The 23,298-nt window shown below is 39.7% G+C and overlaps 1 protein-coding gene across 10 annotated transcripts in view; it reads left to right on the forward strand.

Annotated features, from left to right (window-relative positions):
* LOC137234572 (plasma membrane calcium-transporting ATPase 2-like) overlaps positions 1-23,298 on the forward strand; it is a 2,440,841-nt gene that overhangs the window by 1,097,802 nt on the left and 1,319,741 nt on the right. For 9 of the 10 annotated variants that reach the window (XM_067758033.1, XM_067758039.1, XM_067758029.1 and 6 more), the window contains 3 exons: positions 5,730-6,118; positions 6,188-6,430; positions 6,484-6,725. In XM_067758033.1, coding sequence (XP_067614134.1) covers positions 5,730-6,118; positions 6,188-6,430; positions 6,484-6,725 — 874 coding nt within the window. The remainder of the gene's footprint in view (positions 1-5,729; positions 6,119-6,187; positions 6,431-6,483; positions 6,726-23,298) is intronic. The other variant, XM_067758030.1, reaches the window with a different exon arrangement.

Below are 23,298 nucleotides of genomic sequence, written 5' to 3' on the forward strand. Positions count from 1 at the left end.
TGAGCGAACTACATTATTACATCCCACATTACTGTGTGTTGAAGCCAACAAGTACAACAACGAAGCTTCGAGTCGTATTTGATGCCTCTTGTCAAACAACAACCCAAAAATCATCAAACGATATTCAAATGGTTGGCCTACAATTTAATATAAACTGTTTACCCTTATTCTTCGTTTCCGTCTCTGTAGGTTTGCACTCACAGCAATAAGACGGTCGAAAGTTCCAGTAAATCCTATGGAGGAATTCGCCGACTGAAGATATAAACACATATCAACTTATACGGAGTTTAATATATCTAGCTGAAGCAGCATTCAGAACAATTTCGAATTGGAGCAAAAATCGTCAAGGAATCGTTTTACCTAGATGACTTATTGTGTGGTGCTGATACACTGGTCGAACTCTCTCGAATAAACCAGGAGGTAACTCAGTCATTAGAATTAGGAAAATTTGAGTTATCGAAGTGGCACTCTAATCATCATAAATTCAGAGAAGACAACTCTGCAAAGGATCTGAACGTAGACGCATCTATTACAAGCACTCTGGGCCTACAATGGAATCAAAATCTTGATTGTTTTTCGATGCAAAACTCGGCTCCACACGAAAATTTACAAAACGTTCAATTCTTTCTATAGCATCGTACCTTTTCGAGTGGGTCGAAGTGGTTTTTTGGCTCCTGTGGTTATTATATCCAAAATTTTACTGCAAGAATTATAGTTGCTGAATTTGAATTGGGATGAATCGGTGCCACAGAACATTGCAAGCATTTGGAAAAACTTCTTAAACTGTTTATCTTCACTTTCATCAATTATGGTGAATAGATATTGTTATCGGACTTGAGTTACATGGATTCTGTGATGCATCAGTTCATGCGTATGGTTGTGCAATATATGCCCGTGTTACCAAAAAGTGTGGAACTACCATCGTCAACTTGCTCACCGCAAGATCCAGAGTTTCATCCATCAAAAAACAAACTTTACCTAAATTAGAACTTTGTGGCGCTCTTCTTGCTCGTCTTATAGAAAAAATTAAACAAATCATTATTAATAAATCGTTTGCCACATTTCTTTGGACAGATTCCCAAATCGTATTACATTGGCTAAAAATGCATTCGGTAACACTTTCGACCTTTGTAGGAAACCGGGTTTTCAAATTCAAGATTTAACTAAAGGCGCTCATTGGAAAAATGTCCCAACACATTGCCACCCATCAGATTTGGTGTCTAGAGGAGCGACTGTGGAAGAACATGCCAAGTCAATATGGTACAATGGACCAACGTTTTTGTATGAAACCCCAGACAAGTGGCCAAAGGGCAGGTGCGGCGACATTGACATGGAAATTGTTGAGTTAGTACCAATTTCATTTTAGAAATCATCTATCAGCGTAATAGTTACACTAGCGCACTTCAATTAGTAGCCTGAATGTTTCGCTTTATTAACAAATTACGACACCATATCAAACCTGATGACATTCATACACTTTCACTGCAAGGATTGCAACACGCTTTGCTTTGCATAAGTTGGAACATACGAAAAAAAAATTTTGCTAATAACATTAATCTTTTACAGAGAGATCTTACGACGAATGGCCCATTGCGTTACTTGAACCCTTTTCTTGAATACATGGAAGGATTTCAAATACTGAAGGTTCGTGGCAGTCTAGAATATGCAGATATCCCAGAGGAAAGAAAGCACCCAATTTTATTACCAAACAAATGCGATTTCGTTATGCACTAAGTTCGTCATCTTCATCTGAAGCACTACTACGCAGGACTCAAGGCACTAGTATCACTCCAGTTTTGGGTAATCAACGCTCGCGACGTAGCAAGGCGCATCGTCAGGTCATGCGTACATTACGTACGCTATAAGCCAAAGCTAATGAACCGGATAATGGGACAGTTACCGGTTGAACGGTTAAATCCATCTCGCCCTTTTGCACGCTGCGGTATCGACTTTTGTGGACCAGTTAATGTTTATTTGCGAATTCTTGGTAAGACACCTTATAAAGCGTATATTGCCATCTTCGTCTGCCGTGTTTTTTTAAGACATTGTGCTAATGAATTTCTAAACTTTAATTTTTCCCCCCAGGGGACCTCCTTTTGCCGGTATATGGGATGCCGTAGTTAAATCGGCCAAGGGCTACCTTAATCGCAGCATATTTATATTTGCGGAGCTTCAACGCGGTCAAAGTGGTTTGTTGAGCCTCCAAATATCAATGACAATACAATGGTTATTATCCAAGAGGACAATTTACCATCACAAAAATGGCAACTTGGCAGAATTACAAACTGTATTCTAGGAAAAGATTCCAGAGTTCGAGTGGTCAATATTCGTACATCTAAGGGAGTAATTCGGCGACCGATTCACAGGTTGGCACCTCTGCCGGTTTGAAATGTTATTCAACGGGGCCGGAATGTTGGGTCATAGATTGGCAACCGCTGAATTTTTTGAACATATGTTTTATACATACCTCACTACTATTTAATTATATGCCTAAGCTGTTCAAGGCCAGAATAACACAAGTCATTCACCCCAATCATTTTTACTTGCATTGTTTACTTTGATTTGCTGACTTATTTTCATTTGCTACTAATATACCATTGGTTTGCATACAAATTTACATATAGTTAATTACTCATATTTGTTTGTTCACTTGCTAATATCACATTTAACAAGGGCAAAGCATATAAGGAAGCAAGCATAAGAATGCTGCGCTCCCATTTTTGTTAATTGCTTTTCTAAAACATAATGCGACGAATATTCACATCACTGAATAAATGCACAACAACAAAAACCTTAAAGCAAGCTACATAAACACATACATACAAGCAGCAGAGATATACTCACAAACGCATGTCATCATCAGCCGAAGTAGTACTCACATATACACACGCATATGGTTATACACTACAAATACATGCGCCTATGGCTGGTGACCAGGTAGAGGATTGTAGAAGAAGAAACGTCTAGACATTTGGGCAGAGAGTATAAAAGCAGCACAAGCTGAGTAGTCAGTATTCAGTTTGATTTAAGCACGCTATTGGTTACGAAGTATAAGTGTTATTGTGAAGTACTTTCAAAGTAATCTAATAAAGACCATTTTGCATTATTGAATATTGGAGTTATTTATTCAACAATTTAGCGATACGGACGTTAGTAGAAGGTGTAAAATAAGCGGATTTTCATTAAATTCGTTACAATATGTTGAGAAGTATGAATTTTATAAATAGTGCTAAGCTAAGAAATTTGAATATATACCATAGAATATATACCATCGAATATCGGTACTTATTGAGTTATGTGAATTATATTTAAGGAACTGAAATTGTAAAATAAAGTTAGTCTCCTGGCCTATATCTCGAGACCCTAGTCACCAATAGGTATGAAAATTACCCCGTACTAAAGCACTTATCAACAGTTTTCATTTGATGTTCATATTGTATAAACATTTTTTAGGGGTACCAGGTTCAACGCTTTGGCCGATATATTGAGACCCTAGTCACCAATAGATATGACCTCTTCTATTTCCTCTTTCTCTCCCTCATTCTCTTCATCTTCCTCATGGTTTTCTTCTTCCTCTTCTTCCTTTTCCTCTATCTCTTCCTCTTCCTTGTAATAATTTCCTTATAACAAATTCCTTGAAATAGTTAGGTTCCTGGTCTACTTCCCGGAAAGAAACGTCATGGTTGTATGTAGTTTTTAATGCTGTATCATAAAAAAATAAAAAACAATTTTGCCAAAAAAAAATAAAAAAATAAGTGGTGACTACCCTTAACATTTATGGAACCATACCGAGATATATGTTGACCGATTATCAGGCCTATCCGATATGAAAACCCTTTTATTTGATACCTATCCACTGGTAGCCCTAGTCAATATTTAGGTCTATATCCTGGAAATGGCTTGACATGTCACAATAAAAATTACTTTACTTTAAGTGTCGTTTTCTCATCGACCCAATAAAGTTAAATTAACTTACCGGGCAGGTAAAATATTCCTCACTTTAAAGTCAACTTTAACGATTTTTGCTTTCTCATATGTCGTGAAAAATAAAGCTTGCATTTGATTTAGATGTGGAAACATCACATTAAAAGTGTACTACGTTTTTTTTCCTGCATACTTTTAGGCTTGACATGATATGCTTTAATTTAAACCTAAGTAAAGCTGCAGACATTGGTGCTTTATCGGTAACCGTATCGGTAACCTCATAACAGCTGATTCGACCAACCTTATGGGAATCAATGCAATCGATTATTAGTGCCGCTAAGGTCGTAACCGTATCGTAGCCAACCAATTGGTTTTTGGTTTACCGTCGTAACGATAAACAGCTGATTACGTTAGGGATACGACTACAGCGATACGACATACGGCACCAATGACTCCCGCTTAAAGAATATATTGTTGCGGCTGAACCTATGCTATGAAAAACGCAAAGTGCAACGGTTTGAATCTCATTGGAACCTGTTTTTTATAACATTTTTTGTTTATTTACGTTTAAACCTAAAAACTAATTTTAAAGGGCATATGAGATGCCGGTAAATTTTTCCGCACGGTAATTTAAAAAGCACTTGAGCAAACGAAAATTCACTTATAGGCAAGATAAAGTGAGCGCTAAAATTAAAGGCTAGAAGAGAAAACGGCCCTTAAGCTAACATCAACAGCTTCCATTTGAAACCCATATTTTACAAACACATCCAAGAGTTACCCAGGTCCACATTTTGGTCTATATCTCGAAGACCCTAGTCACCCAGTTTTGTAAAAAATACCATGTACGAAAGCACACATCAACAACTTCAATTTGATACCATAATGTAAAAACACATTCTATTATTACTCCGATCCACGTTTTGGTCTTTATTTCCAGACCCCAATCACCAATAGGTATGAAAACTACCCTGTACTAAAGCATTCATCAGCAGCTTTCATTTGATATCCATATTGTATAAACACATTCTAGGGGTACACGGATCCACGGTTTGGCCTATATCTCGTGACCTTAGTCACCCAGGGGTGTGAAAATTACCCTGTAATAAATCACTCATCAACAGCTTTCATTTGTTGTCCATATTATATAAACACATTCTAGAGGTACACGGGTCCACATTTTGGCCTAAATCTCGATACCCTAGTCACCCAGGGGTATGAAAATTACCCTCATAGAAAGCACTTATCAGCATATTTATTTGTTATCCATATTGTATAAACACATCCTAGAGGTACCCGGTCCACGATTTAGCCTATATATGACGACCTTAGTTACCCAGGGGTACGAAAAATACCCCGTATCTAAGAACTAATAAACAGCTTCTATTTGATACCCATATTGTACAAACACATCCCAGGATTACTCACGTCCACGTTTTGATCTCAAGACCTTAGCCATCTAGTGAAAAAAAGTTAGACGATGACTGATTCTCAGACCTACCCAATATGCTCACAAAATTTCATGACAATCGATTTAGCCGTTTCGGAGGAGTTATGCCTCTTAACACCGTGACACAAGAATTTTATATATTAGATGCCAGCTTGTCTCCCCAATTAAATGCATGTAATTAATATTGATGTTATAATGAACAGCGGAAGCATTACTAATAATGCACTGTTCGAAAAACAAATGTCACTGATCTAGTTCCGGTGAACTAGCTTAAAATTATTTTATTGAGTAAAAGCCATATTTACTTGTCATGCTATTTAATACAAATATATAAACACTTTATTTTGCTTCTCGTAAGGCGCAGAAGATGGTCGAGTTTCGGTAAAAAATATGCATATGTCACCTTCAACAGATGGCATCAAAGTAGAAGCTGATGGTAACTATGTACAACAATCTACATCACCAGTGGAACCTACCCATAAAAAAGAAAAATCTGTCCTGCAAGCCAAATTGACTAAATTGGCTATACAAATTGGATATGCTGGATCTACAATAGCTGTTCTAACTGTAATTATATTGGTCATACAGTTTTGCGTAAAGACTTTTGTTATCGAGAAAAAACCATGGAAAAACACTTATGCCAATAATTTGGTTAAACATTTAATTATTGGTGTGACTGTTTTGGTAGTAGCTGTGCCCGAAGGTTTACCGTTGGCGGTGACACTGTCTTTAGCATATTCTGTAAAGGTAAATAATGCATCGATTATAATAAGAGATTTTGAATAATTATATTCCATATTTCATTAAAAATTTTAGAAAATGATGAAGGATAACAATTTGGTGCGGCATTTAGATGCCTGCGAAACGATGGGCAATGCTACTGCCATATGTTCAGATAAGACCGGAACGCTCACAACAAATCGAATGACAGTCGTGCAATCTTATATTTGCGAAAAATTGTGTAAAGGTCTTCCAACATTGAATGATATACCACAACATGTGGGCAACTTGATTACTATGGGCATTTCAATTAACTCAGCTTATACTTCTAATATCATGGTATGTATTTTTTACGTATAACTCTTTCAAATAAAATATCTATCCTATTACAGCCTGGTCATAATCCTGGCGATTTACCTATACAAGTTGGCAACAAAACTGAATGTGCTTTGCTCGGATTCGTACAAGGATTAGGAGTTAAATATCAGTCAATACGTGACGAGATTACTGAGGATAAATTTACACGAGTATATACATTCAACTCTGTACGCAAAAGCATGGGGACAGTTATATCTCTTCCAAATGGAGGATACCGTTTGTTCTCTAAAGGGGCCTCAGAAATTATGTTAAAAAAGTATGTCCATATATATAATTCGATACCTATTTGAACTGATCAGTTTAGGTAAAAACGAAACTAGTAAATACAAGTAGGTACCAAAAGTATGCCCGATAACAATAAAATCTGCAATAAATACTTTTATACCGAGCTTTTTGTAGGTATGGTCATGATTATAAGGCAAACCCGTTCTCTCTTCTCGGCGGCCATAATCGTTAGGGTAGAGGGGGAGGCTTCGACAGGTTAAGAGAAAATGATTTTTTTAGAGAAACTAGAATGAGAAATAGATAACTCCTTTCTAATTACTGATGCCATGTATGCTTATGACACTTCGGATTTGTGGTTAATATTCCACATCCTTTTCTTTTTAAATTATAATCAAATAACCAAAAACAAAAAATATGACGAAACCTCCCTTCGACTTCGACATTGGGTGGGAGGTTTCGACATTTATCAAATATAGCAATTTAACCAGCAAAATAAAAAAAGGATGTTGGGAAAAACTCTAAATACGATTTTTAATTCATATTTGATGTTATTTATTTCAATACAGTAACAAATTTTTCGAACAAAAACTTAAAAAATTTAAGCGAAAAATAAAGTTTAACTGCACTTTTAACGAACATCTAAATTTGAAAAATCAAAGTTAAAAATAAACTTGCTTTTCGCACGTGAAGTTCTTGGTGGATGTTCAGTTGTGGGCAATATACTTATTATATCCTGCTTTGAAACCAAGTGTCTGTCTTCTACAATCGGTTCATAGAAATATTGGGTTTTATTTTGATGTCTGAGTAATTTCGCGACGCACGTCGAATTTTCAACTTCCGCGACTACACCAGTGTAAAAGAAATTTGTTTTGTCAGTGAACATAATAACAAAAACAAAAACGAATCATCTAGCCAAGTCATACGCCAATCCATGATGAAGATTTGAACATTTCTTGAAGTAAACCCTTAAGTCTTTTTCCTGGGTAGCTGTAAGTACTTGACTGGAAGAAAACTTCGACTGAAAATCTTTAACAGTTCCCATATTTGTTTGCTCTTTTGAAATTCGAGATATTAGTGTTGTCCGCTTCAAGTTATATCTCCGAGCAGCGCTTGATGGCGTTTCTTTTTTTTTGTTTTATCTCCTCAATGGCTTTTTTCATTTTGTCTTCGTTGATGATCTTTTCAGGGAACTTTCTTTTGTAGATATTTGGCATCTTGATGGCTGTAAAATATTACTTGCTAAGTAAAAACTTTGTCGAAGCCTCCCAAAACATATTGTCGAACCCTCCCCCCTGCACTTATTTCACATTTTCCGCTCCAAAATATACATCTTAGTGTTATGGAAAAAGTCTTTAAAAGCAATAAATCTTAATTTTATTGCAATATTAATGGGCAGAAAACTCATGTTATATATTCTATATTGTACACTTTACACGCGAATACTTACCAGCAATTTTTAGATCAACACTTTTCAAAAATAAAAAATCTCGTCTGCATACTATCGCCGTTGAACAAGCACTGAATAGCTTTCATGACAGCGTCACACTCAATTCGGTTACTGTTTATTGGTGGAATAAAAACAATGGCAGTAATAACGGCGGCCAAATTTGAAAAAGTCGAAGTCTCCCTCATGTCGAAGCCTCCCTCTTCTACCCTACTTGATTTTTAGAAAAATTGAAAAATCACTCTCTACAACTTTGTAGAAATGCCAAAACCAAAGGAAAAAAACGAAAATTTGTGTATATTTGACTTTTGCCAATTAAAGTATTTATAAAAAATCAATCAAAAGTTATTTTGAATTATTAACAATTCGGGTTTCTTGCTTTCTTGTGACCTTGGGGACTTAAATCTTTTTAGCAGCTACCTTTACCTTTATTGTATTTTATTTATTTATTTCTTACAGCTCATACTAAGCCTAGCTTATACCTATATATAGTAATTAATATATAATCTAATTAAAGTAATTTATATGCATCTATTGACTGCCCAAATGGAGTGAGAGATGGATAGCAGACGAATGGGTTTCGCCAGTTGTATCTGACGCTGTTAACGTATTTAAAGTGCGAAGGCAACATCTGAACGGCGATGTATTAGGTTGAGTGATGCGTTACAGTATGAGCTTCGGCTACTACGGCGTACGTGGGAAATCTTCCTAGTGCCAGTGTAGAGTAGTCGGCATATAAGCAATGCTATTGATGATTCGAAAGTTTGCCCATCTTGCACTAGAATGGCAGTGTTCTACAGTAATTGTACAATTTGTATTTAAATTCCCTTATGTTACTAGATTTAGCATCATTTGGCAATTCATTGTAGAATTTTAATCCTTTATAGTACAAACTACGTTTGTCTGCTTCTGTTCCATAAGTAGGTAGAGTAAAATCATTTCTTCTTCTTGTATTTACGGAATGAACATTTCTTACATATTTTATGTTACTTTTCAAATAATCAGGCAAGCTGTTTTCTATTATGTTTCTAATAAACTTCATCGTATGATAAAACAGTACCTGTTTAATGCTTAGCCAATTTGGAGTAGCGTGCATATCTCTGATAGGTGTGTCATAGCGCTTCCTAATAATAAATCGCATAGCTCGGTTCTGTTGCTTTTGCAATTTGTAAACTTGTTTATCTCTCATAATGAAGAATAATGTTGGACAATATATGAAGTGAGGTTCGATTATCGATCTGTAAACCATTACCTTGTACCGTCTACTTAAGTACTTACAGGTTCTTTGCTTTTAGGCTATTTTCCAACCGTGTAATCGATGTGCTCACTAAAGTTGAGTTTATCATCGATTTTGATTCCTAAATACTTGATAGTCAATAGCTTCGCTGTTTATATTTAGTAGTGGTAACTCATTGTTTTGAAAATTCCTTCTTTATATAACCATTAATTTTGTTTTGCTTATATTGAGTCTCAATCTATTTGAGCATAATCAATCATATACTCTATTTAAGCCTTCATGTAATTTTATACATATTGCAGTGATATTACCTCCACTAAGCATCAACAATGTATCGTCAGCAAAAAGTTTAATATCACAGTACTTTAGAGAATTGGTTATATCATTAATATAGATATTATGGTGGTGATGACAACTATTGTGGATATTGTGTTGGCAGTATAGGCTTGATGTTGTTGTTGTTGTAGCGATAAGGTTGCTCCCCGAAGGTTTTGGGGAGTGTTATCGATGTGATGGTCCTTTGCCGGATACAGATCAGGTACGCTCCGGTACCACAGCACCATTAAAATGCTAGCCCGACCATCTCGCGAACGATTTATGTGGCCACATTAAACCTTCAGGCCAAAATCCTCACTCCCACCCCCAAGTTCCATGAGGATGTTGGGGTCGCCAGAGCCTCGTCTGTTAGTGAAACAGGATTCGCCGCTTAATCATCGTAACCGGTGCAACACAACGAGCAGCCAAAGTTAATAATATTCCTTGTTGTTTAATCGATTTGCACAAGGCTATCCCAGTTTTCTACTAATTGCCCACATCAGAAGGTAGCTTAGTTTCCATCACCAACAGGACCTAAACCATTTTCGCAATGAGGGATTCAGCTCGTCCGGAGAGGCTGAATGTTTCAACTGAGATACCAAAGACGCTTACTTTCCCAGGTAGACTCGATGTCGGAAAGTACGATTATGATGTCCTCGTTAGAGCAGCGTTATTATGTATTTTATAGTTTATAATGCAAATAGCTCTATAGATGTCAACAGAACTTGACGGCGCAGTACCTTTCCGCCCGTCGATCGCATCATGGGTATGGAAAAAAGTACAAAAATTTATCCCGCACATTTCTCTCTTCGCTGATTTCAATATAGTCAATAGTTGGAAATATTTTGCTAACATAAACTGCTAAAAGTCGCTATTAGGAGTTTGCATATACTTGTTCGTGACAGGCTCGCGATGTGCCTATATATTAATTTAATAACTACTTATTATCCGTCATCAGTGTATGTTGTCTGCTTGGTAGGGAGGAGGATCTCCTATCCTCCGAGGGCGAGTCCGCTAAGGATGGGGTGCGGAAGAAGGGTGGTGATGATGGACATCCGTAAAATGAATCTTCAGCACTTTAAGGTGGCCTCTGCTAATTTGTTGCTCTGCCTTGAAATAGGCGGAGTGGATACAGTCCTTGTTCAGGACCCTTGGCTAAGTAGTAACGGTGGAAAGATTTCCGGATTAAGAACGGGAAAATTCAACACCTTGGGGACGTAGCGGTACCAACACCTGTGATACTGGCCGAAATCACCACCAAAGCAAGGCGGAGAGATGTTGGCGTGATTGCGGGTGCCGATGCTAATGCCACCACATCATGTGGGGAAGCTCGGATACAAATTCTCGAGGTGAGTTTTTATTAACTCTTATTATAGATGAGGGACTCTGTATATGTAATAAGGGAGTGACCCCACTTTTGTTACTGCGGTTAGGGAGGAGGTCCTGGACCTCACCCTGCTTAGTAGAGAACTGGAAGATCGGATATCGGGTTGGAGGGTCCTCAAAGAACATTCTTTCTCTGATCAGTTCTCGGTGAAGGAAGAACATCCTGGTAAAACATTTGTGAGGAACCCTAAAAGTACTAACTGCGACTTGTATTGTATATATATGGCGCCTACCGTTTACTCGAACCTGTCCGAATCTGAGATAGACGTTCTGGTGGAAAACTTCACCTCCGCAAGCAATAGCGCCTTTCAACTGTCCTGTCCGTTGAAAACTTACAGGGGAAGGGCAAGCCGCCCTGGTGTTCTGATTCTCTTTACGACCTAAGAGCGTCCAGTAGGCGGCTTTTCAATAGAGCCAGGATGATTTAACTATCCCCGAACTGGGAGCTCTGTAAGGTGAGTCTGCGTAATTATAATTATGTAATAAGGATAGCCAAGCGAGACTAATGGAGAAGCCTCTTTGAAATCGTAGAAGGCTGCAATGAATCCACAAGGCTTAGAAAAATACTCTCTAGGAATCCCACCTCTTTAGGGTATCTGAGGGATGATAATGGGGACTGGTCGATGAGTAGCGAGGAATCCCTAAACCTTCTATTGCTTAAAAATTTTTACGATGTCCCAGTTGCGCAGGGATCTTCGCCTACATGGTCGGCGGTCGTAGACCACGAAGGAATGCCTTCCATTCCACTACGGGAAAGTCAAATAACCTAGGCTATAAGTTCGTTCAAGCCCTATAGTCTCCGGGCCCGGATGACATCATTCCTGCCCAACGTAAAAGGTCTCTGGGGATTTCCGGCCGCTGGTTGGCCATCATCTACACTAACTGCCTCAGGCTTAGCTATAACCCGAAGTCTTGGCACACGGCCATGGTTATCTTTATCTTGCCCCGGGCGCTACTCACAGGGGGCATCAAATGGCCCGCAAAGGAGAACTTCCTGAATAGTTTGTATTTTTATTATAACTGATTTCTGGAAAAAATGTTCTATACTAAAAAATTCATGCATATATCCAGAACACTTGCGACAGGTTTTGGAATAATTGAAAGCATATATCTTTTTTTCTCATGTTCAACGTTACGATAGGAATTATTAAAAAATGCTTTAACAAAAACTTAAAACGTAAATCCGAAATTCGGGACACTCTCTGTGAAGAAGCAATAGAAAAAGCGAAGTCTCTTTGTGAAAAATGGGATATTGCTATAGTAAAACGTGAAAGAAGGCGCCGCAAAATCGGCTAGAGATATTGGTCTTTCCGCAGAATGTGAAATTTCTCGACTAAATCTCTTTCTCGACACGACTAAATTACCTTAATATTATATTTGGTTTTATCTTAGAAGTTGGAAATTTGTTAAACAGGGATAATAAACTCCGTTAGAATTACTTACTTTTATAACTTCGTATGGAGAAGTGGTTTTTCCAAACTTGAATATCTCAGTATTACTAATGTATTATAATTATATTATTATTAAACATGTATGAGTAAATATGTGTATGAGTCTACTTATGGATGATATCTTAAGCCCATGATAAAAATAAAGGAAGGTAAAACCATTATCTCTTCTCGGAGGCCGTAATTATTTTTTGATTTTTAAAAAAAATTTAAAATCTCTCTCAAAAACTTTGTGGAAATGCTAAACCAAAGGATACAAACAAAAATTTTAGTATATTTGACTTTAAAAATTCCCGATAAACCAGAAAAATAAAATAAATAGACAATTCGGTATGAATTTTTTTTAGTTCGGTTTTATAGTTTTTTTTTTTTTTTTTTATTTGTACGATTTAACCATGCATGGTCATAATTTGCTATACCAGCATTCAGCTTACTTCCATGATTAGAGATGTTGCAGGTCTTCGCAGCTGAACAATTCACCTAGTCCAACTGGGGAATATTAATTTGTGGAAGTTGAATTTTTCCGAAACCTTTTTCCCCCAATTTGCCGTTAAGTGGGGCATCACGATTTTGTTTTGATGACATGCAGAGAGCAGCGCATTTTCCTATTTATCATCGACAGAACTAGGCGGCGTTGTCTTTTTCCCGTTCGTCCATGTATGGTTCTTGTTTTTGTTGTTGTTAATAAGCTAGAACACACAAGAAACTTTAAATAAATTCCTATAACGGAGGTCCAAGGAATCGAGCAGTTTCAACATGGTTTTAGCAAGAAAAAGTTGCTATTAGAGATTTTTGTTCCACATTACAGAAGACGAATACAAGATTTTTGCTATACACCAGGCTGGGGCCATATATAGAGATCGAAGTTGGGGCAGAGTAACGCGCATATCCTTCGGAAGTGTACATTCTTCTTCGGCGATGTCTGCAAAATCGGGAGCCTGAGTTTGAGGGAAATCACATACTCTGCGTTCGTGTTGCTCTGTATCATACTACACCAGATCTCGTCATATGGCTTAAGCAGATGTCTTCTTATCTACTTTGGAGGCGCAACTACATCAAACAATTGTCTTTTGGGATGCCTCGGCGCTTAGACGTCTTAAGAAGATATTCCGTGACAGTTCTAAGTGGGAAATTTGGCAGCCCTGCAACTTTCTCCGTTGCAGCGATTTGAGGATTTTTATGCACCTTTGTGTATTGTAGGCAATTTCGGATATATTTGTTCGAACGTCACAACCAAAAGTTCCACAGTAGTAACGTTGTGCCATCGAAGTGGCTGTCCAGTGGTTGTGTTATGTGCAAGATCCACGTCGTGAACAATATGGCCGTATGTAAACTAAGTCAGTGTCAAGTCCTGTGATGTGAAAAATTTGAAAAGACAAGGGATATAAATAATGTTTATTTTGCAGCATAGTTTTATTATTATTATATTAATATTTTTCCCCGGGCGCAAGAAAACCTCACTACGCCACTGATAGAGGGGTCCATAGAACACATAAAGTTTGCTATGGTTGTCTTCCTAGACATCGAGTGGGTTTTTAACAATGTCTTTCCCGGGGGCAATTGAAAGAGCTCTGGTTGGTTTAGGAGTCGAGGGGCTGTGGTTGAATTTATTAACAAATTTCTCTGCAGCAGAACTGTTGCAGCGGAGTGGGGAGGAGCCATAATTGAGAGGATGGAGTGCAGGAGCATGCCACAGGGGGCTGTCCTATCTCCTCTGCTCTGGGTTGTGGTAGTCAACGAGCTTCTTGTGGAGCTGAAAGCCAATGGCTGTCGGATGGTTGTCTATGCAGATGACCTGGCTATCCTAGTGACGGGCAGATTTCTGGGCATTCTGCGCCGTACTCTGCAGGGCTACCTGCACAGGCTAGGTGGGCTGAATCATGTGGACTGGCGGTCAACCCGCGAAAAAGGGAATTGGTTCTTTTTACAGGGGGATATAAGATGCCCGATTTCAGAACTCCCTCGATTGGACTTGCGAATAGGGTTAAATATTTGTGGATGGTTTTGGACAAGAAATTGTCCTGGAGACCCAATGTGGAAGATGGGACCAGGAAGGCCGCGGTTTCCTTGTACTACTGTAGAGGGCTATCGAAAAAAGATGGGGACTCTCGCCGGGAGCAGTACACTGGCTTTATGAGATGATGGTCAAACCGATTCTTCTCTATGGGGTGCTGGTCTGGTGGAAAGCAGGACACGGCGAGCATCTCCAAAATGTTAGTGTCAGTGCAACGGACGGCGCTGGTCGGTATCAGTGGCGCTCTTAGAACAACACCTACCTTGGCACTGAATGTCCTGCTGAACATAATTCCAGCAGGTATTGCAGGAAAGGCGACCACGGCCCGACCTTTATCTCTGACAAGACGGACTATTTATTTTAGGTTAGGTTAGTTTAGGTTGCAAGGGCTGAGCTGGACACTATGGTAACAGCTCACTACTTAGGCCACCAATGGGCCCATTGTAATACCATATACGGTCTCAAAGAGGACCCCCACCCTACCTAAAGCCGGTCAAACCACTTCGTGGAAATTATATATTTTGCTAGAGCCTTGATTTCATAGCTAGAAACCTTAGTAAGGTCATGTAGAAAAGGTTTACCAAGGATGGACAATTCTAGCACCATGCGTGCCTATTAAGCAATGCCCTGTTAGAAGCGTTATGAGGGACGATAGAACTGATTTGTTTAAAATCAGAAGCGCTCCAGTACGCCCCTTGTCATATGGGGGCCAAGTTAGCCTGGATGTCTCATACGATGATATGGCTGACCATAGTCCATTTGCAATTATTATAGTGCTTGTGTTCACACGAAGCCTGAAAGTGGCCATGGGTATACCTACGGAATCATTTCCCGGAAGGATGTGGTCGGTGGTGCCTCTTCTTGCCAGCTCGTCTGCTCTGCAGTTGCTTTCAATATCCCAGTGCCCAGGTACCTATATAAGACTGATACTGAAGTGCTAAGATATCTCGTTAAGTGATCTGCGGCATTCAGTGACCGACTTTGCGTTGTCGACGAAGGAGTCAAGGGCCTTTAATGCGGCCTGTCTGTCTGAGAAAATAAACACCCTTTTACCATCCTTAGGCATAGACCCGAGATGGTTCACAGCCCTGTGTATTGCCATCATTTCCGCTTGGTAAATAATGCAGTGATCTGGTAGGCGAAAAGAGACCTCTAGGCCCAGATCCGGTGAAAAGAGGCCTGCTCCCATCTTCCTGTAAAGCTTAGAACCATCCGTGAATATGTTGATTGCAGCCAGTGCCGTATGTTGTCTGGTATTCCAGTCTTGTCGCGATGGTATATATATACTATAGTTTTTAACGAAGACCTTCATTGGCGTGCAGTAGTCAATGCGTACCGGTATTGGGACTGGGGCGTTTGTGCACTGGACTGTTGCGTGTCTACTAGATCCATTGGACCAGAGACCTGTTTCCCTTATGCGTAGAGCGGCGATGACCTCTATTTCCTTCGCCACCAGGTCAATAGGTGGAATGTATAGCATATTGTTGAGGTAGTTTTAGCTAGTGCAGGCCACCAGACCAAGGCACCATAAAGAAGAATCGGGCGCACAATGGTTGTGTAAATCCAGTAGGCTACCTTAGGGGAGAATCCCCAGGAGGTGCCAACTGCCCTCTTGCAAGTGAACAGCGCTGCTGCTGCCTTCTTGGATCGTTCCACTATATGGTCAAGCCATAATAGCTTCCTATCCAGAATGACTCCCAAATACTTGACTTGATCGCTAAAAAAAAACTTACCCCCAATTCTTGGGGGTGTTAGATTTGGTACTTTGTACCTCCTCGTGAAGAGGACAAGCTCGGTTTTATCCGGGTTGACTTCCAAACCTGTGGATGTGGCCCAGTGCGAAATTTTTGATAGTGCCCCTTCCATTAGGTTGCAAAGAGTTTGCGCAAATTTCGCCCGCATGGTGACGCAGATGTCATCTGCATACGTGATCACTTGGTGACCTGATTCCATGAGGCGTACTAGTTGGTTGACGGTAACCAACCAAAGTAGCGGAGAGAGACCACCTCCCTACGGAGTGCCTCTGCCGACCGGTCTGCTGATCATGCATCCACCTAGCTCAGTTTTAATCTGCCTACGTGTAAGCAGATTATATATAAACTCCACCAGGCTCGCGTCGACCCTTTGATCGGTCAGCGCCGAGGTGATGGCCTCCGGGAGAACGTTGCTGAAGGCACCTGCTATATCTATATGCCACCAATGTGTATTCCTTGAGATCTAGTGACCTTTCGATAACGGAAACCAGTGAGTGCAAGGCCGTGTCAGTTGACCTACCCTTAGTATAGGCATGTTGAGCTTGCGAAAGAAGCGATGGCTCAATCATCCTCCTGATATAGTCCTCTAGTAGCCTTTAGAGTGCTTTAAGCAGAAAATAAGATATGCTTATAGGCCTATAATCGTTTGGTTTTGAGTATGAGGGCTTCCCTGCCTTGGTGATAAAGACCACGTTGACTTCCCTCTACGATACTGGTACGTAATTGAGCCTAAGACAACCTATAAACATCCCTTTTATCAAGGGCCTTATAAGTTCGGCAGTATACTGTAGCTGAGCCGGAAAAATTCCATCCGGCCCCGGCGATTTATAGGGCTTGAAGGTCTGTAAAGCCCAGTATATCCTTTTATCATCTGTGATTTCGCTTATTATCTGATAATTAGGTGACCCTCCGCTGACAATATTTGAAAACACGCCCGCCCTTGCTGGGAAGTGTGTATCCATAAGCAAGTTTATGGTTTCAGCGCTGGAGTCCGTCCAGTGCCCATCCGGCTTTGGATGTAAATTAGCTGAGTTGGAGATTTCGGCAGCACCTTCCTTAACCGGGAAGCCGCGGATCTGGATTCAATCCTGCCGCAGAAATCCCTCCAGGAGGATCGCATTCCATTTCGGATTACTTTTTATAAATATATTTATTTTCGTTTCGCGGCGGCCACCGTGGTGTGATGGTAGCGTGCTCCGCCTATCACACCGTATGCCCTGTGTTCAACTCCCGGGCAAAGCAACATCAAAATTTTAGAAATAAGATTTTTCAATTAGAAGAAAATTTTTCTAAGCGAGGTCGCCCCTCGGCAGTGTCTGGCAAGCGCTCCGATTGTATTTCTGCCATGAAAAGCTCTCAGTGAAAACTCATCTGCCTTGCAGATGCCGTTCGGAGTCGGCATAAAACATGTAGGTCCCGTCCGGCCAATTTGTAGGGAAAAATCAAGAGGAGCACGACGCAAATTGGAAGAGAAGCTCGGCCTTAGATCTCTTCGGAGGTTATCGCGCCTTACATTTATTTTATTATAAGCAGCCCATGAGGATTCATGTCCATCATGCTTTGCTTTATTAAAGGCCGCCCTACATGACTTCCTAAGCTTCTCAAGATCGGACGACCACCATTGGGGTTTGTGAGTTTCCGTAACCTTTTTAGTCGGGTAAGCCCTATCTAAAGCATTCCTACATTTTTGACTGAACTTATTTACAAGAACGTCCAGCTCCTCCTCGCTTTATGGGGCTCGCACCCCTTCAGATAGCTTTTTACCTATAGTATCCCCAGTTCGTTCTTCTAACATTTTGTATGTACTTAGGACTTTATAAAGCTTCACCGACCTGGCGTCGTCACAGGCAGATAGTTTGATATTGCCATGGAACCACCCCGCATCGGAATAAGGAGGCGGTGGACCAGGTCTTCTTTTTTGACCTTAACAGCCACAGTAGCGAGCGCTGCCTCAATCCATTTCCACTGCTGTTTCGGGATCCTGCCATCTTCGCTGCTCTCGTCTATAACGCCAATGATCTGCCGATCCTTGGCTATTTCGGCGAAAGGCCGCGTCCAGCCTCCCCGCGTCTTGGCCCTTTTCGGTACCGTAGGGTTGGATTCATCCATAGACCGCTGGCGCAAGCAAGGTCACGCTGCGGCTTAGCCCAGTCCTCCGCAGAAACTTCCCCCTCCCTTATCGGCGAGGAGGCATTCCTGCGCAGGATCCGGGCAGCCCAGCGCTTGTCCTGGTGACTGGGCTTTTTTAGTCCCTTGACCCTAGAGCTGGCCACCCCCACATCCCTGGAGCCCCCAGCAGGCAAACCGAAAGACGCTTGACGCTGAGTGGCAGCCATGCTGGTGGCTACGAGATGGGCGGCAGCCGCTCAAAGGCCTACCGGTCGGTGGCCCCTCCCCGAGAGGTACCGGCCTTCGGAATACCCGGGATGGATTTTCTCTCAACCCTACCCTGCCTAGATTGGCCCATGGTGTTTATAAAACCAGTCCTTCCATATTTTATTGGGCTATGCGAATTAACGATAAGCGTTTTTTTAAGTCGCAAATGTAGATTCATATATGTCCATTAAAAAAAAATAATTTAAAAAAATTTTTAAAGTTATACGGTTTTATGGAAAACAATACTTACATTAAGTAATATATATAAAAGTAAGTGAACATTTTTGGTGTTACTTTATAACTTGAGACAGGCTCCACCAAATTCAACCAAATTTCTACGGTATATTTGCGCTATCATGTAGATGGTTTCTGTATAATTTGCTTGAATTTGGTCGAGCGGTTCATGAGATATATCACTCCAAGCTACGGCTACGTTTCATACCAATAGATGGTGCTTATTTGAATATTTGCGTTATTTCATGAAATGGAATAGGTGGTGCATTACTCAATGGAATTGATATTTCTAGAATTATAATTTGACGTTCGGCATTTCTCAAGTGAAAACCAAACGAAAAAAAGGAGTCATTTTTTTTGTTTTGTTTTTTTTTCATAACAACTGTGAAAAAAAAAAAATAAATGAACTGGATTTAAGTAAATTCGGTATATGCTGTGCTTCAATTTGGTGAGTAATGACCCAGTAAATTTATTAAGTGTGATTTTGTTGTGTCAAGGAAACAACATTGTAATAGAATTGCGTTGCTTTTCTTCAGAAACAACCATGAATACATTTGAAATTATCTTGTAAATTGCTGACCGACTGCATTCTGATGAAGATGTCATACATTTCGCATCGGCAAATTAATTTTCGGCTGGGATTTTGACAACAAGAATTCAAGAGTATCGAGTTCATCGCATTTTTTACCACGAAGCGCTGATGCATTATTTCGGTCAATATTTTAGATTTCTTGAAATCAAAACCTGACATTCCGTAATTTTCAACTGGTTCTTTTCAAATGGTCGCTTCCTTACTGAAAATTTACAATATCTCTTCATTACACAACCGTCCCAACAAACAACGGTTCGGCGCAACGTGTTCAATCTTATTTCATGACGAGAAATCACTTATTGGGAAAACGAATATATAGAATCGTTGACTGTTGCCATTCAACATGCAAATTTACGACTACCAAATCTGATAGCCATTAGATTTACATATGCAATGTTTCTTCGAAATACGAATCAAGTCAACATTAGTAACATTCGCCCACCTGTTTTCGAATCAATATCGCTACAACTATTCACCAGCGTTCCGAAAATTGTTGTTCCTACACACTTACTAACTTTTTTACTCTGATGCCTTAAGAATAAAAAAATTAAAAAAAAAAGTAATGAAGAAATATATTTATGACGTATTGTACTTTTCATCTGCATCTGATCGAGTTTTCTTAGACAAAAGTATGAACAATGAACATGACTACCAGTTTGGCAATAGGGATTTTTCAGATACAATGGAAAGAGATACACAACAACACAACATATCTGTCACATCGTACTTTCGGTGTATATTGACATTAGGTCGTTTTGTTATGAACTATGGAGAATCAACACATTTCATGTCGTTTAAGTTCAGGGGTAATTTGTTGGTATCTCTCCTCGCCTCCTGTTAATTAGAGTCCAACAGCCAAAAGATGCAATTATTATTATTAGTATATAATTGTAGAACCATCTATATATGCGTTCGTTCAGAAATAACAATGTGTTTAATTAAGATCGGATGAGATTGAAATTTGTAGTTAAAATAATGTAGACGGAGAGCTCGAAACGACACAGAGTCGAAATGGTTCTCTTCAAGAACAAATTAATGAATTAAAAGAAATGTTATCGGGTGTGGTAAATGCTTTGACGCAAATGAATGCGACATCTGTGTCTCAGCCAAGGTCGGTGATTAGCATTCCAGTGGTTGGAAATATGAATGAGATGTCTAGTATGACAAGTGTTCATAATAGGTATTCAGTGAAAGAAATCGCAGAAACTATTCCTGATTTTGATCCTACTAATTATCTTGCGTTAACTGCCGAACAATTTATTGAGCGTGTTAATAGTGATATGAATGCGTATTTTTGCGAAGAAAAGTGCGTACTGTTGGCTGTATATATTCGAATGAAGGGTGTAGCACGTTTATGGTTAGACGGACAACAAAGCTTGTATGCAACGTGGCGTGATTTTTCAAATGCATTAATTGAAGAATTCAGTACGAAGATGGACGAGGCTGATATATACTACATTATGAGTAGTACGACACGAAAACAAGGTGAAAAAGTTAATGAATATTGTTTTCGTATAAGCGCAACGGGTAAACGGTACGGATTAAGTGAATCAGCAATTATAAAATACTAGCTGCAGAACTTAACCGCACTGGAACAATATACTATAAAAGCGTTCAATTACTGGCATATGCTGATTTCATTGATATCATCGGCATAAACACCCGCGCTGTTAGCTCTGCTTACTCCAAACTGGAAAAAGAAGAGGTAAAGATGGGTTTGATGGTGAATGAGGACAAAACGAAGTACCTGCTGTCATCGAGCAAAGAGTCAGCGCATATGCGCCTTGGCAACCACACTACTGCTGGCAGCCATAATTTCGAAATAGTAAAAGACTTCGTTTATTTGGGAACCAGCATCAACACCAGCAACAAAGTCAGCACTAATATCCGGCGAAGAATCAATCTTGCCAATAAATGCTACTTTGGACTAGGTAGGCAATTGAAAAGTAAAGTCCTCTCTCGGCGAACGAAAATCATACTCTACGAGTCACTTATCGTACCCGTCCTGCTATATGGGGCAGAAGCATGGACCATGACAACAGCAGATGAAGCGGCTTTGGGAGTGTTCGAGAGAAAAGTTCTTCGAAAGATTTATGGACCTCTACGCGTTGGCGATGGCGAGTACTGAAGAAGATTTAATGATGAGCTGTACGAGCTATACGCAGATATCAACAGAGTCCAGCGAATTAAAATGCAGCGGCTGCGCTGGCTAGGCCATGTTATGCGAATGAAAGATGATGCTCCGGGCAAGAAAGTGTTTCTATCGGAACCCGCCTATGGAAGCAGAGGTAGAGGGCGGGCCCCACTCCGTTGGAAGGACCAGGTGGAAAACGATTTAAACTCCCTTGGTGTGACCAATTGGCGCCGGTTGGCGGAGCCAAGGAGCGACTGGCGCGCCTTGTTGGATGGCCATAACCGTTTACAGGGTTAAGCGCCAATTAAGTAAGTACGTAACTATAAAACATACTCGTGAAGGTTTAAAATATCGTGATTTACAATCTGCAATAGCGGTTTTGAAATTTTATACAATGAAAGAGATGAGTGGAGCTCTTGACGAATATTTAAAAAATTTGCCTACAACGTCGCGTAATACATAAGACAATAAAAAAATAAAAATAAATGTAAGGCGCGATAACCTCCGAAGAGATCTAAGGACGAGCTTCTCTTCCAATTTGCGTCGTGCTCCTCTTGATTTTCCCTACAAATTGGCCGGACGGGACCTACATGTTTTATGCCGACTCTGACCGGCATCTGCAAGGCAGATGAGTTTTCACTGAGAGCTTTTCATGGCAGAAATACACTCGGAACGATTGCCAAACATTGCCGAGGGGCGACCCCGCTTAGAAAATTTTCTTCTAATTGAAAAACCTTATTTCTAAAATTTTGATGTTGCTTTTCCCGGGGTGTGAACCCAGGGCATACTGTGTGGTAGGCGGAGCACGCTACCATCACACCACGGTGGACGCCGAAGACAATGTATCAAAAAAATCAGAAACAAAAAGAGCTCATAATGAAGAATTTGAGAAATCCAGTGAAAAGTTAACTTGTTATAATTGTTCCGAAAGTAGGTTATGAAAAAACCCTTAAAAATCAAAGTCAAAAAAAGTAAAAAAAAAAAATGAAATTTCGCAGGCTCGAAAATTTTGTGTTTGGGTATGCGTAGTGAAACTTTTTTTCCTGACCCCAAATCCTATCGAAAAATCTATGGAGCGATATCGGTTAATAAATGGACCCATTCTAATATATATATTCTAAGTATTACATTTAAATACAATATACAAAGAAAAATAATGGAATAAAAACAAATATATATACTTTCAAAGGCCCAGACGAGTGAAGTGCAATGTAACTACGCCATAGAGTAGAAAAGATCACTTTTTACCGTTATGTTTTTGAGCATAGTTAAAAAACATCTCTCCACAGTCCACATGCTCTACTATATAGTTGGTAAAAGTAATGTTTCTCTTAATACCTTGCTATCATTCTATGTTGTTTGGTAAGACGTTGGTCAAAGAGAAAAGCATAATACAGAGGATTCAACCGATGTGTTAGTTGGTGTCAGACAGTGAATAGGAAATACGCTCACATCATACTCTTTGGTTCCTTCTATTTGTTATCTACGTTGCTTTATTCCTACGTTATTAACGACGTATATGTAGAAGAAGAATGTGCTTTATATATAAGAGGAGTAGATACAAGTAGAAAATATAGGTGCTTATTTTCAGTGGGTGGGTTAAACTGTAGTATATATACGAATTCGATAAGAACGTCGTTGATGATACCAAGTCATATAACTATAATAAA

This window comes from Eurosta solidaginis, chromosome X, assembly GCF_040869045.1.
Source record: "Eurosta solidaginis isolate ZX-2024a chromosome X, ASM4086904v1, whole genome shotgun sequence".
In the NCBI taxonomy this organism is placed as follows: Eukaryota; Metazoa; Arthropoda; class Insecta; order Diptera; family Tephritidae; genus Eurosta; species Eurosta solidaginis.